Raw genomic sequence first — 15,769 nt, 5'->3', positions numbered from 1 at the left:
CTGGACATTCTTTGCAAAAATCCTTGAACAAATGTCAATGGTTACTTTATAGATTATTTTCTGGGCACAACTGTAGAAGGCTTTGTGCTTTCTCATGCTTCTCTCAAGAACAATAAGCACCTTAACATTCTTTCCAGCCAACTCAATTGAAGAAAGGAAGAAACAAGTCAGAATCACAAGAGCTAACTCCTTCATCCCAGGTCTGTGCCTGTGGAATGAGGAGAAGGGGCTGGGGCCATGCCTTCATTTTGTCAGTAATGCCTAATGCAGCTCCTCACACTGTCCAATATGGTAGTTGCTAGTCACATATGACTCTTTAGCACCTGATGAAGTATGGCTAGTGTGGTTGAGGAGCTGAATGTTGAACTTTGCTGCTAAGTCGCTTCAGTCGTGTCCGACTCTGTGCGACCCCAGAGACAGCAGCCCTCCAGGCTCTCCCGTCCCTGGGATTCTCCAGGCAAGAACGCTGGAGTGGGTTGCCATTGCCTTCTCCAATGCATGAAAGTAAAAAGTGAAAGTGAAGTTGCTCAATTGTGTCCAACTCCTAGCGACCCCATGGACTGCATCCTACCAGGCTCCTCCATCCATGGGATTTGCCAGGCAAGAATACTAGAGTGGGTTGCCATTGCCTTCTCCAATGTTGAACTTTATTTAATTTAAATTAATTTAAATGTAAATAACCATGTGTAGGTAGTGGCTACCATATTGAACAGATCTTGATGATAAACTATAACTTTCTTTCCTTACATTAATTTTAATTATTAATTTAAATGTAGTTTGGATCTACTAGAAAAGTTGCAAAACACAGTGAACTCCCATATATCCTCCATCCAAATTTCAGTTCAGTTCAGTTCAGTCTCCCAGTCATGTCCGACCCTTTGTGGCTCCACAGACTGCAGCACGCCAGGCCTCCCTGTCCATCACTAACTCCCAGAGTTTACTCAGACTCATGTCCATTGAGTCAGTGATGCCATCTAACCATCTCATCCTCTCGTCCCCTTCTCCTCCCACCTTCAATCTTTTCCAGCAGGGTCTTTTCAAATGAAGCAGTTCTTTGCATCAGGTGGCCAAAGTATTGCAGTTTCAGCTTCAGCATCAGTCCTTCCAATGGATATCCAGAACTGATTTCCTTTAGGATGGACTGGTTGGATCTCCCTGCAGTCCAAGGGACTCTGAAGAGTCTTCTCCAACACAACAGTTCAAAAGCATCGATTCTTTGGTGCTCAGCTTTCTTTATAGCCCAACTCTCACATCCATACATGACTACTGGAAAAACCATAGCCTTGAATAGATGGACCTTTGTTGGCAAAGTAATGTCTCTGCTTTTTAATATATGTTGTCTAGGTTGGTCATAACTTTTTTTCCAAGGTGTAAGGGTCTTTTAATTTCATCCAGGTTTACCAGTTGTTGTTTCCCACGTTTGCTTTGTTATTCTGTTTATCTGTCTATCTACTTTTTTCCTGAACCACGTGACAGTAAGTTGCAGACCCGTTGCTCCTTTGTCCTAAATCCTCCTGTGAGTGTTTTCTAAGACGAAGGATATTTCCTTAACATAACTACAGTAAAAAGATCAAACTCAGGAAATGAACACTGATGCAATGCCAGTGTGTCATACAGTGATTCTCAGTGTGCGACCCCATACCAGCAGCATCAGCATCATTTGGAATCTTTAGTGAGAAACACAGATTGTTAGCTTCCACCTCAGCCATAATGAATCTGGAAACTCTGGGGGTGGGGTCCGGCCATCTGTGTTTTGCCAAGCCCACCAGGTGAGCCTGAAGTACACTGAAATTTGGGAAACACCCATCTAACCCACAATTCACACTCAAATTGAGCCCATCTGTCCCAATTATATCTTTAAAGAGGACATTTCTACAGGAATTTTTTTCTCCCGCAGGATCCAATCCAGGATCATTTGTGTTACTTTTTAAATGCTGGTTGTTTCACAGGCTAAGCTGCTCCTCCCACCCTAGGGGCGTTGCCATGGTAATGGCCTTGGCCAGCAGCCAGGGAACAGCTGCGGGGCTTCCTGGCTCCACCTGCTGAGCTGTCAGCATGCACTCATGACTCGGAGGGATGACGACGTGTGTGGGTCGCTATTTCTCCTTGCTAACCGAGATATTTCTCATCTTCACACCCAAACTTCATCTTAACTCACAGAAGCCTGGTATTATCCTCTTTTTATTGAGGTAAAATAATAATACTGGAAATGGCAGATGGCCAGACTTGTACCTCATAGGGAATGTTATCACCATTGAAATAGCTGGTGTTTTTTAATCTCCAAGTTTCCTCCTCTGTAATTTAATCTGAGGCCTTTCAAGATTGAAATACATATTAATGCATTCACAAGGCCCACAACACTTTGGACTCATCACATCAGGTTGTGAGTGTTGTGTTGTTGTTTAGTTCAACATGGTGTTTGGCTGTTTGTGACCCCAGGGACTGTAGCCTGCCAGGCTTCTCTGTCCATGGAATTTCCCAGATAAGAATACTGGAGTGTGTTGCCATTTCCTTTTCTAGGGGATCTTCCTGGCCTAGGGATTGAACCTGAGTCTCCTACATTGCAGGCAGATTCTTTACCACAGAACCACCAGGGAAGACCAGTTATGAATGTAAAAAGCAAATAACCTGATTCTCACAACTTCCTGTCAAGATGTAACCAAATCTTCAATGGGGAATAGTACCCAAACTACAAAAGTGACAGAATATTTCAAATATTAGTGTCTTTATTCTCTTCCAGCCTGGGGAATAGGACTACCTGCTGTCCCCTGCCTCCTCTCCACAGTCTCACACCTCTTTATCTCTGCCCTTTCACAACATCCTTCCTCCTGGCTCCAAGTTTTCACTGCCCACCCATCCTCCCAGGCCCTATGAAATGCCACCCCCTCTACAAAGACTCCTGTTATTTCCTGGCTGAAAATCACCCCTCCCTCAATCCCTGACTCTCATAGCGTTTCAGCTGGGTGACACTCAGCACATTATACATAGTATAATCCATCTCAGACTCTCAGCGTGAGGGACTGATCTTTTTCTAATTCATTTTTGTGTCACATCATGAACCCGTGTAGTGAGCCACAAAGAAGTTAGTACTCAGGAAATTTCCTTCCTTTTGACGAATTCTTAACCATTTGCTTCCAGCTGCTTCCCACCTTATTTCTGTCAAGTGCTGATGTGTAAAAGATTAAATATTGCATCCTTCTATCTGTCATATATGTTGAAATCACTTTGCCAGAAAGCAGAGAAGGTTAGACGTCTTTTTCCTGCACTGTGATATTAACATGGCTAAATAAAAATTATATCAATATAGTGGTAGTGCTCAACCTTGGCTGCACTCTGGAATCATCTGGAAAGCTTTCAAAACTCCTGAGGGCTGAGGCTCTCCTCCTGAAAGTCTGATTTAATTGGTCTGGGGTATGACCCAGAAGGACTTTTGAAAGCTCTCCAGGTGATCTAATGGGCTACCAGGGAGAAGAACTGCAAAAGAGGGAGGATGGCCAGTGTAGAAACAGAAAGGCAGAGTCATAAATGAAAACTGGGTCAGCATTTATGGGTCACTGAGCAAAGATGAAGCTCAGCTGTGAACAGGGTTGGGTGGGGGAGCGGGGAGCTGGTGAGGGGGGAATCTGGTGGGCCCTGCTGGTTGGTGTGATTTTCCTCTCAGGCCATTAGCTGGGTGCTCTTATTCATGAAAATTACCCCGTCTTGTTCTCCTGGTTCTCTGAGTAACTTTCTATCCTATTTCTTTTCAAACTTTCATGCCCTGATATTTGCATTTTTTTTAGCGGTAGTTGCCTGGAGCTGCTTTACTGTTCGGAGAAGGCAATGGCACCCCACCCAGTACTCTTGCCTGGAAAATCCTATGGATGGAGGAGCCTGGAAGGCTGCAATCCATGGGGTCGCTGAGGGTCGGAAACGACTGAGCAACTTCACTTTTACTTGTCACTTTCATGCATTGGAGAAGGAAACGGCAACCCACTCCAGTGTTAATTGCTTGGAGAATCCCAGGGATGGGGGAGCCTGGTGGGCTGCTGTCTCTGGGGTTGCACAGAGTAGGACACGGCTGAAGTGACTTAGCAGCAGCAGCTTTACTGTTATGTTTGCCTAATTTTGATTATGGATTTTCCTCATTCTTTCTACGTTTACTAATTAGGGTTCTTCTGTTAGAAAGAGCTATCCCATTGTTCCTTACCTTCCGTTGATGTCTTTATTCAATTATTTGTATCAGTATGGACTCATGGATATTTATTTTATTCTATGGGTTATTGCCCGATGCTATCATTATTATTTTGTTTCTTAACTTGGCACAGCTTTGGCTTGTAGGGCTTCTTCAAATTGGCTCCTGTGTCCTCTAACCATGCCCCCATTCTTTTTCAAAGGGAAGTAGATTTTTTTAAAATTTAAATTTCTTTATTTTAATTGGAGGCTAATTACTTTACAGTATTGTATTGGTTTTGCCATACATCAACATGAATCCACCACAGGTGTACATGTGTTCCCCACCCTGAACCCCACTCCCACCTCCCTCCCCATCCCATCCATCTGGGTCATCCCAGTGCACCAGCCCCAAGCATCCTGTATCATGCATCGAATCTAGACTGGTGATTTGTTTCTTATATGATATTATACATGTTTGAATGCCAGTCTCCCAAATCATCCCACCCTCTCCCTCTCCCACAGAGTCCAAAAGACTGTTCTATACATCTGTGTCTCTTTTGCTGTCTTGCATACAGGATTATCATTGCCATCTTTCTAAATTCCATATATATGCATTAGTATACTGTATTGGTGTTTTTCTTTCTGGCTTACTTCACTCTGTATAATCGGCTCCAGTTTCATCCACCTCATTAGAACTGATTCAAATGTGTTCTTTTTAATGGCTGAGTAATACTCCATTGTGTATATATACTACAGCTTTCTTATCCATTCATCTGCTGATGGACATCTAAGTTGCTTCCATGTCCTGGCTATTATAAACAGTGCTGCGATGAACATTGGGGTACATGTGTCTCTTTCAATTCTGGTTTCCTTGGTCGGTGTGTATGCCCAGCAGTGGGATTACTGGGTCATAGTGAAAGTGAAAGTGAAGTCGCTCAGTCGTGTCCGACTCTTTGCAACCCCACAGACTGTAGCCTGCAGGCTTCTCTGTCCATGGGATTTTCCAGGCAAGAGTGCTGGAGTGGATTGCCATTTCCTTTTCCAGGGGACCTTCCCCACCCAGGAATTGAACCCGAGTCTCCCGCATTGCAGGCAGACGCTTGGAATCTCCACACTGTTCTCCATAGTGGCTATACTAGTTTGCATTCCCATCAACAGTGTAAGAGGGTTCCCTTTTCTCCACACCCTCTCCAGCATGTATTGCTTGTAGGCTTTTGGATTGCAGCCATTCTGACTAGCATGAAATGGTACCTCATTGTGGTTTTGATTTGCATTTCTCTGATAATGAGTGATGTTGAGCATCTTTTCATGTGTTTGTTAGCCATCTGTATGTCTTCTTTGGAGAAATGTCTGTTTAGTTCTTTGGCCCATTTTTTGATTGGGTCATTTAGTTTTCTGGAATTGAGCTGCAGGAGTTGCTTGTATATTTTTGAGGTGAGTTGTTTGTCAATTGCTTCCTTTGCTATTATTTTCTCCCATTCAGAAGGCTGTCTATTCACCTTGCTTATAGTTCCTTTTATTGTGCAGAAGTTTCTAATTTTAATTAGATCCCATTTGTTTATTTTTGCTTTCATTTCCAATATTCTGGGAGGTGGGTCATAGAGGAGCCTGCTGTGATTTATGTTGGAGAGTGTTTTGCCTATGTTCTCCTCTAGGAGTTTTATAGTTTCTGGTCTTATGTTTAGATCTTTAATCCATTTTGAGTTTATTTTTGTGTGCGGTGTTAGAAAGTGTTCTAGTTTCATTCTTTTACAAGTGGTTGACCAGTTTTCCCAGCACCACTTGTTAAAGAGATTGTCTTTTCTCCATTGCATATTCTTGCCTCCTTTGTCGAAGGTAAGGTGTCCATAGGTGCGTGGATTTATATCTGGGCTTTCTATTTTGTTCCATTGATCTATATGTCTGTCTTTGTGCCAGTACCATACTGTCTTGATGACTGTGGCTTTGTAGTAGAGCCTGAAGTCAGGCAGGTTGATTCCTCCAGTTCCATTCTTCCTTCTCAAGATTGCTTTGGCTATTTGAGGTATTTCGTATTTCCATACGAATTGTGAAATTATTTGTTCTAGCTCTGTGAAAAATACCGTGGGTAGCTTGATAGGTATTGCATTGAATCTATAGATTGCTTTGGGTAGTATACTCATTTTCACTATAGTGATTCTTCTGATCCATGAACATGGTATATTTCTCCATCTATTACTGTCCTCTTTGATTTCTTTCACCAGTGTTTTATAGTTTTCTATATATAGGTCTCTAGTTTCTTTAGGTAGATATATTCCTAAGTATTTTATTCTCTTCGTTGCAATGGTGAATGGAATTGTTTCCTTCATTTCTTTTTCTATTTTCTCATTATTAGTGTATAGGAATACAAGGGATTTCTGTGTGTTGATTTTATATCCTGCAATTTTACTATATTCATTGATTAGCTCTAGTAATTTTCTGGCAGAGTCTATAGGGTTTTCTATGTAGAGGATCATGTGTTCTGCAAACAGTGAGAGTTTTACTTCTTTTTTCCAATCTGGATTCCTTTTATTTCTTTTTCTGCTCTGATTGCTGTGGCCAAAACTTCCAAAATTATGTTGAATAGTAGTGGTGAAAGTGGGTACCCTTGTTTTGTTCCTGAATTTGGGGAAAATGCTTTCAATTTTTCACCATTGAGGGTAGTGTTTGCTGTGGGTTTGTCATATATAGCTTTTATTATGTTGAGGTATGTTCCTTCTATTCCTGCTTTCTGGAGAGTTTTTATCATAAGTGGATGTTGAATTTTGCCAAAGGCTTTCTCTGCAGCTATTGAAATAATCATATGGCTTTTATTTTTCAGTTTGTTAATGTGGTGTATTACATTGACTGATTTGTGGTTATTGAAGAATCATTGCACCCCTGGGATAAAGCCCACTTGATCATGGTGTATGATCTTTTTAATGTGTTGTTGAATTCTGATTGCTAGAATGTTGTTCTTATTTCTTAGTTATATTTTGTAGATGAGAAAATATGAGAAAACGGGACTCTGGAGAGGTGGAGTGATTTTCTGGCAATCTCATGTCTGGAATGTTGGATTTTATCCAGAGCAGGACCAGGGTCACAGGGGAACAGGGAAAGCTCTCTTTTTCTTTTTTTTTTTAACTTGGCTTACTCCTGTTCCTCCCTTAATATTTAATGGGGTCAACCAAATAGTTCATGGTTCCTATCTTCCCAAACATGAAATTATCTCTTTCTACCTGGACATGAATTAATATAGTTGGATTATTTTATTGTTCATATCAGCAGTGCTAACCAAACATGTTTCAGATGGTGGCTCTAAACTAAAGATAGATTTTAACACAGCCACACTAATCAAGCCTGTCTTTGTGAATTGGTGCAAAATATGAAAATAACACTTTAACTTACAAGATGAACAAGTTCTGGGGAATCTGATGTACAGCATGACCATGGTTAGCAATACTGCTGTGTACACCTGAAATTTGTCAAGAGATTAGATCTTAAGTGCTCTCAACACACATGTATGTGCATACCCACACACATACACAGATGCATGCACACACGAACCATCTGAGATATTGGATGTGTCAATCAACTTAACTGTGGCTGTCATCTCACAGTGCACGTGCTCACCAGATCATGTTGCACATGAAAGCTGCTCCTTCCCTTGGCTTATTTTCACTTATGTTTTGTGTCTTTATCTACCTTTTTTAATATAATTCATGCATATGCATAGATACAGAAATACATGTGTATCAATTTGAATACACAAATATGTCTTAATGTAATGATGATTTAATTATTGTATTTTCTATCAATAGGAGACTAGATAGGGTTTGAAAGTAGAAAGTATGTGGACTTTGGCATCACATTTATAGATGAGAGCATTATTTCATGTCACTTCTTAAGAAAAAGTAAGTTGTACCATTTTATTCTAATTCATGTACATTTACCTCAGCAGGAAGAAACGTACACTAAAAGGATTTGGAAGAAAATTGGCAACTAAACCCAAGAGTGCTCAGTTATATTATCAGACATAAACAGCATGATACTACATGGTATTCTTTAGTAACTATTTAGAAACTGGGTCTCCTTATTTTGAGAACATAACATGATTTGACATTTTCCCCACTTTTTATGAACTCCACTTACAAATTTAAAACCATATCATTATAAAGTCTTATTCAACATTGACTTTCTCAAATACATCTTTTGCCTTTGAAAATTTTCAAACTATTGGACAAAATGTTCCCATTAGTAGGTGAGATATTTGGCCCATCTGTGTTACTGTCTAACAGCATTTTCTTAAAGTGTGGTCTATAACCTGTCCCAAAGTCACTTAGGATGCTTGTTAAAAATACAGAATTCTTTGGTCCTCTCCTAATTTACCAAATCAGAGCCTCTGTTGATACAGCGCAGGAATATACATTTTAAACATTCTACTTGGATGTGTCTGACACATGCAAAATTTTGAGGTCTACTGGAAGGATGTGTCAGAACATTATTTAAAGGAGATGTAGAGTGAGGGAGTGATGTAGAGTGTGAGGGAGCTGAATCTTAAGATGTCAGCCCAGAAAATTAATCAGGGGCAGCTCTTTCATTTTAAAATGAAGAAGTAGGGCAGAACAATTTTTCAAACTGCTTCTAGCCCTGAAATTCTGAGATTATTTTGCCCTTTGTGTATGCTCTGAACATTGCAGTTGCATTGTACTCAGGCTCTGAGAAGGCTCCCCTCCCTCCTTTAAACCGGATATAAGTGCTTCTATTGATGACTTAAAAAAACAGATTAACTTTTAAAATGAAGTTCTTTTAAGATTTAAAACTTTTTAATGGCAATCAAAGATGGACTTCAGACATTGTATCTGAGTTGCTCTTCATTTCTTCAAGGTTTTGGCATTTCAATCTCATGTTGGATAACTTGGATGGTGGAAGAAGGCAAGACCATTAATCCATCAAATGGCACATTTTGGGTTACAGATTTTTGAAACCTTAGAATTTAACATCAGGGCTTTTATTGCAACTTTCAAGGGGATGACATTAGTGAAGGAAAACATTTTCTGTCAGCAGCATAGACTTAGAACAACATTAATATTGGCTCAAGTTAAAGTCTTCTTGAACCTTCTCATTAGAGTTGCTTTAGCAATGAAAGTTATCGTTAAATATTTCTCAAATACAAAGTCAAGGAAACAGAACGGGCCTACAGATACTGTAATAAGAACTTGTGAAACCAAACTGTGACATTTCATCCAAAACATTTGATTTTTATTTCGATGATGGCTTAACAAAAGAAATAAATGCTCAATTAAAATCAGACTACTTCACAAAAAATTGTTTCTTTCTTTTTGTATGAAATTCCTTGTGTCTTAATTTGTGAGTGATTTGACCACCTTAATTAAATCCTAAGAAAATCTACAGAGTGTTTATTAAAGAACAAAGTAAATACAAGACAAATAGCTTTTCTTACAGATAAACATGCAGAATGAAAACTTCAGGGTGGGGAATAACTTAAGGAGGATAAGACCCAGCTCTCCAATTAATTTAATTTTTTGGCATTCTGTCCTCTTGTCGGTAGAATATGTCCTTTGCTTAATGCTAAAAACTAGTACATTTGTTATTCTTATGTGTCTACCTGAGAAGAGTGTTTGTGTACACCCTTCTTTTGACATTTCACTTTGAAGTGTCAATTATATTATTATTATAGCTTTGACTAGATGGACCTTTGTTGGCAAAGTAATGTCTCTGCTTGTTAATATGCTGTCTAGGTTGGTCACAACTTTCCTTCCAAGGAGTAAGCGTCTTAATTTCTTGGCTGCAATCACCATCTGCAGTGATTTTGGAGCCCCCAAAAATAAAGTCTGACACTGTTTCCCCATCTATATGCCATGAAGTGATGGGACCAGATGCCATGATCTTCGTTTTCTGAATGTTGACCTTTAAGCCAACTTTTTCACTCTCCTCTTTCACTTTCATCAAGAGGCTTTTTAGTTCCTCTTCACTTTCTGCCATAAGAGTGGTGTTGTCTGCATATCTGAGGTTATTGATATTTCTCCCAGCAATCTTGATTCCAGCTTGTGCTTCTTCCAGCCCAGCATTTCTCATGATGTACTCTGCATATACTTTCAATAAGCAGGATGACAATGTACAGCCTTGACGTACTCCTTTTCCTATTTGGAACCAGTCTGTTATTCCATGTCTGCTGGCGATGGAATGAAACACCAACACTGCAGAGTGGTTTGAATCTTTATATTTTTAACACAGGCTTCTTACAGCTGCTTTATTTTATATCCCTTGCACAACAACCTACAGGGCAAGCTGCCAAGCACTATGATTCAGAGACTATACAGTGCGCAGGCGCAGGGCGAGATAACCTTTACCTTGACTTATTTACTGCAGCTAAGACTTTGTTTTGGGGAACTTCCTTATCAACTTAGAATCCGTTTTGTCCCAGGGTCTGCTCCTTTTGAGGAATCAGAGAAACATCGTTGTGTGCAAGAAATGTTCTTTTCCCACGGGAACAAATAGGATTCTTAGCTGAACATCTCGTTTGCAAGAATGTTCAGCCCTGGTTGAGAGTCTCGTTTGCAAGCATTTCTCAACCTTTCTTATACCTAGTTCCCTACATTGGGCAGAACATCTCGTTTGCAAGAGTGTTCAGCCCTGGTTGAGAGTCTCGTTTGCAAGCACTTCTCAACCTTCTTTATACCTAGTTCCTTACACTGGGCAGAACGTCTTGTTTGCAAGAATGTTCAGCCCTGGTTGAGAGTCTCGTTTGCAAGCACATCTCAACCTTCTTTATACCTTGTTCCCTACACATGTCTAGTTCTAACTGTTGCTTCCTGACCTGCAGACAGGTTTCTCAAGAGACAGGTCAGCTCATCTGGTATTTCCATCTCTTTAAGAATTTTCCACAGTTTATTGTGATCCACACAGTCAAAGACTTTGGCATAGTCAATAAAACAGAAATAGATGTTTTCTGGGGGTTTTATAGTTATGTAAAATTCTAAGCATAAGGAGAATTATCCTAGTTTTATGTGGTTACATATTAATATGTAATGTAATATAATAACAATTTTAGGTAATATTTAGGTAATATATTAAAAGCTAATACCCTTTAGAAGAATTTTGTTCTGGCGTGAGATAAAGTGCTAAAGACAGAGTTTCTTCAGTAAACACTGATGGGAGTAGAAAGAATTGAGCTCTACTGTGCTGTGCACGAAGTGACTGGGCAATTTAAAGGGAGAGTAATGGAATGGATAGAGTCCACATAAAGTGGACACAGTGCTGACAAAGATCCCTATAGTCAAAGCTGTGGTTTTCCAGTAGTCATGTATGAATTTGAAAGTTGGACCATAAAGAAGGCTGAGCGCCGAAGAACTGATGCTTTTCAACTGTGGTGCTACAGGAGACTCTTGAGAGTCCCTTGGACTGCAAGGAGATCAAACCAGTCAACCCTAAGTATTCATCGGAAGGACTGATGTTGAAACTGAAACTCCAGTACTTTGGCAACCTGAGGTAAAGAGCTGACTCACTGGAAAAGACCCTAATGTTGACCCTAAGATTGAGGGTGGGAGAAGGGGGCAGCAAAGGATGAGATGGTTGGATGGTATCATCTACTCAATGGGCATGAGTTTGAGCAAAGTCTGGGAGATAGTGAAGGACAGGGAAGTCTGTTGTGCTGCAGTCCATAGTGTCACAAAGATCTGGACATGCCGTAGCGGCTGAACAACAATGGAGTGGAGGCAGAGGAGGCAATGAAGGCAGGGGCCTGAGCTGTCAGGGAGCTGAACTATGACAAAGTGGGAAGGCAGTTGGTTCCTCTGAACCATCTGATTTTGCTAGCTGGCACTTATTGAAGTTGGGCTCCTGCCCTCCCCAGTGAGTAGGGAACAGGGGCTCCATCTTGAGGTGTAGCTGGAACAGGTTTTTTTGGCAGCCTTGGGTTTTCTCAAACAGGCACATTAAGGGGGACTATGGTCATCCTAGGAATGTGACTTTGAGCTGTTAGAAATATGTTAGCATTTGTTCAAGTCTTTTTTGACCAAAGGAGATGCCTAGTTGAGAAGAGGGCTCCAGAGGCTGGCAGCTTTTGGCCAAGTTGAGAGGTCTTGCAGTGATAGTATTAATAACTGAAGGAAACATAAATATATATATATACACACACACACACACACATGCACTGTTTTGTTTCAGGGTCGAGACCTGGACTGTAAAATTCAAGAATATAAAGAAGTTGGAAAAACCTTTCCAGAGAGTCAGATAATAGAATGGTTTATCCAGCTGTTGCTGGGAGTTGACTACATGCATGAAAGGTATGTTCATTTGTTACTGAGGCACAGGGTTTTTTTCACAGTCATGTCTGAACATGAAAAATGAAATTTGGGAGGTAGTTGGGAAATTTTGGAAGCAAGTTTCATGTAACTTGCTTCTGTGAAAAGGAAGCAAGTCCAAAGGTAAATGACTATACTTAGACATCTATGATATGCTTTTTTATGAAGAAACTGTCGAATAATTATACCTAGAGGATTTACTTGATTACCTTTTTTGTTGTTCTAAAAATTACACTGACTTTAAATACAAAACAGAAACTTGTATTAAACATATTTCTCTATATCTGATCCTATCCTGTGAGCCATAAGCATTTTTCTGGTACCTTAGCATACTATGAATTTATTACATCTTCCAGCAGGCTTGAGCTGTGAATACCCTAGCATACTTCAGATAGATTGTGGGGTTACTTTGGAGTATGTCAGTACACATCTAGATGTGCTCACATCCCAAGATGAGCTAAAGAATTAAGGCAGACGATATAAGTGTTTGGACCAAAAGTCAGTTTTGACATTAAGTATCTGATAAAGAAGGTCGAAGTATGCTATATGGGTTCAACTATTTATAATTTGCCTTTGTAATATTGGCCTCAATTTTTTTTAATGTTATACTATTTTTCCTACAGGTCAAAAGCAAGATGTTTTAGATGTTAAATGTTTTATAAACCCATAATATGATAAGAATGCATTTGGAAAGATGAACATACATAGACAAATAGAAGTAAATGCTTTGAGGGATCCATGTTAGCTTTCAACTTAGGAGTGGTAACAGTCTTCTTGAACAGAAGTGGAAATTTGTAGGGTACACTAAGGCCTGGCAATCCATGAATGTCAAATAGTTTAAATGTGTCATCTGTGCTTTCTGATAGCATAAAAAGTAATCTAATTATTTGGTGCTTCTTCTTCTGCTGATTCTGTATATCTTCTGAAACACATGCTTGATGAGACAGCCACTGACTTATTGACAATTCACAACAATCTTTTGAATGGTATCAAACTATCCTAAGAGACAATGATAAAATATGAAACAATCTTTTAATAAACTACCAAAACTGATTAATATAAGACTTCTGTGTACATACAGTTATATTTGTATTCCTTTTATTTTCTCTACTATTCCTTGGCATATTTGTTAACTTAGACATAGGGAAAACAACACCTAGAAAGATGCCAACTTTGACGTTCAGTGTACAAAATACAAAAGTGAAATCTGGTTGATTTAGGAACCCAAACATTTTTTATTTATTTTTGATTGGCTAAGTAATAGTTAAAATAAATGAGTTAAAAATAATCCTTTAAAGAGAGGATTTAAATTTGCTTTGAATCCTTCAGCATTCTAAGAAAGTCATTAAATAGGGCTAAATATTTGGGTATTTGTGGATATATAGATCTGAAATACCATAATTTGTGATTCAGATAATAAATGATGCATCGTTCATTATTTTTTGTACCAGTTATTGCAAAGTTTTTCTCTACAGATTGATAAATTTCAATTTTATACTTAAATTTACTTGTTCGCTTATTAAATCATGTTAAAAGTCAGGAAGATCACCTGGAGAAGGAAATGACAACGCATTCTTGCCTGGGAAATCGCATGGACAGAGGAGCCTGGTGGGCTACAGTCCATGGGATTGCAAAAGAGTTGGACATGACTTAGTGACTAAACAACAAAGTAATAAAACAAAAAATAAAGCCTAACTTCTTCTGGTTCAAGATGGCAGAGTAGAAGGATATGCACTCATCTCCTCCTGCAAGAGCACAAAAATCACAACTAGCTCTTGAACAACCATCTACAGGAGAATGCTGGAACCCAGCAAAAAAAGATATCCCACATCCAAAGACAAACAGGAAGCCACAGCCAGATGACTGCAATCATGATAAAATCAAATCCTATACCCGCTGGGTGGATGACCCACAAACTGGAGAATAATAATGCCAAAGAACTTCTCCCACTGTTGTGAAGGCTCTGAATCCCATGTCAGGCTTCACAGCCTGGGGATCTAACAAAGGGACTGACCTTGAAAGCCAGTGCGATTTGATTACAGGACTTCCATAGGACTGGGGGAGACAGAGACTCCAGCCTTGGAGGGCACAAAAAAATCTTGCATGCACCAAGACCCAGAGGAAAGGAGCAGTGACCCCATAGGAGACTGAACCAAAGCCATCTACTAGTGTTGGAGGGTCTCCTGTGGAGGTGTGGCTCGGCAAGGGCATACCTAGGGATGGGGCACTGGCCACAGCAGTCCTTGAAGGTCCCCTTTGGTGTAAGCCCTCGAGAAGGTAGCCATTAGCCTTACCAAAGAGCCTGCAGACCCCAGGGCTAGGTTGCCTCAGGCCAAACAACTACCAGGGAGGGAGTTGTAACCCCACCCACCAGCAGATAATTGGATTAAAGCTTTACTGAACAAGACCTTGCCCACCAAAGCAAGATCTTTTTTCCCACCACCAGTCCCTCCTTACACAAGCCTCTTAGCTTCCTCCATCAGTGGGCAGAGACATTACTTTGCCTACAAAGGTCCATATAGTCAAAGCTATGGTTTTTCCAGTAGTCATGTATGGATGTGAGAGCTGGACAATAAAAAAGGCTGAATGCCAAAGAATTGATGCCTTCAAACTGTGGTGCTGGAGAAGACTCTTGAGAGTCCTTTGGACAGCAAGATCAAACCAGTCAATTGTAAAGGAAATCAACGCTAAATATTCATTGAAAGGACTGATGATGAAGCTGAAGCTGAAGCTGCAATACTTTGGCCACCTGATGCAAAGAGCCAACTCAATGGAAAAGACCTGACTCATTGGAAAAGACACTGATGCTGGAAAAGATGGAAAGCAGGAGGAGGAGGGGGCAACAGAGGATAAGATGGTTGGACAGCATCACCGACTCGATGGACATGAGTCTGAGCAAGCTTTGGAAGATGGTGAAGGACAGAGAAGGCTGGTGTGCTGAGGTCTGTTGGGCTACAAAGAGTCAGACACAACTGAGTGACTGAACAACAACAAATCAGAGGGCAGACAGAAGCAGCAAGAACCATAATCCCACAGCAGCTAGAAAAAATACCACATTACAGAAAGTTAATAAGGATGAAAAAGCAGAAAGTTATGTCCCAGATGAAGGCATAACATAAAACCCCAGAAAAACAACTAAAGAATTCAGAATAATGATAGTGTAGATGATCCCTAGGATCTCAGGAAACAACAGAGAAAATGCAAGAAATGTTTGCCAAAGACCTAGAAGAACTAAAGAGCAAACAGAGATGACTAATATGCTAGAAGGAATCAATAGCAGGATAACTGAGGCAGAAGAACAGACAAACGAC

At 40.1% G+C, this 15,769-nt stretch overlaps 1 protein-coding gene across 15 annotated transcripts in view; it reads left to right on the top strand.

Moving 5' to 3' along the window:
• NEK11 (NIMA related kinase 11) overlaps positions 1 to 15,769 on the top strand; it is a 281,512-nt gene that overhangs the window by 68,320 nt on the left and 197,423 nt on the right. For 12 of the 15 annotated variants that reach the window (XM_042237186.1, XM_042237180.1, XM_027960535.2 and 9 more), the window contains one exon: positions 12,322 to 12,440. The exons of 2 other annotated variants lie outside the window; for them this stretch is intronic. In XM_042237186.1, the coding sequence (XP_042093120.1) occupies positions 12,322 to 12,440 (119 nt within the window). Of the gene's footprint in view, positions 1 to 11,533; positions 11,644 to 12,321; positions 12,441 to 15,769 lie in introns of all 15 variants that reach the window. One more of the 15 variants, XM_060395922.1, reaches the window with a different exon arrangement.

The sequence above is a fragment of the Ovis aries genome, chromosome 1 (assembly GCF_016772045.2).
Source record: "Ovis aries strain OAR_USU_Benz2616 breed Rambouillet chromosome 1, ARS-UI_Ramb_v3.0, whole genome shotgun sequence".
NCBI lineage: Eukaryota > Metazoa > Chordata > Mammalia > Artiodactyla > Bovidae > Ovis > Ovis aries.
This window is presented reverse-complemented; position numbering and strand designations above follow the sequence as displayed.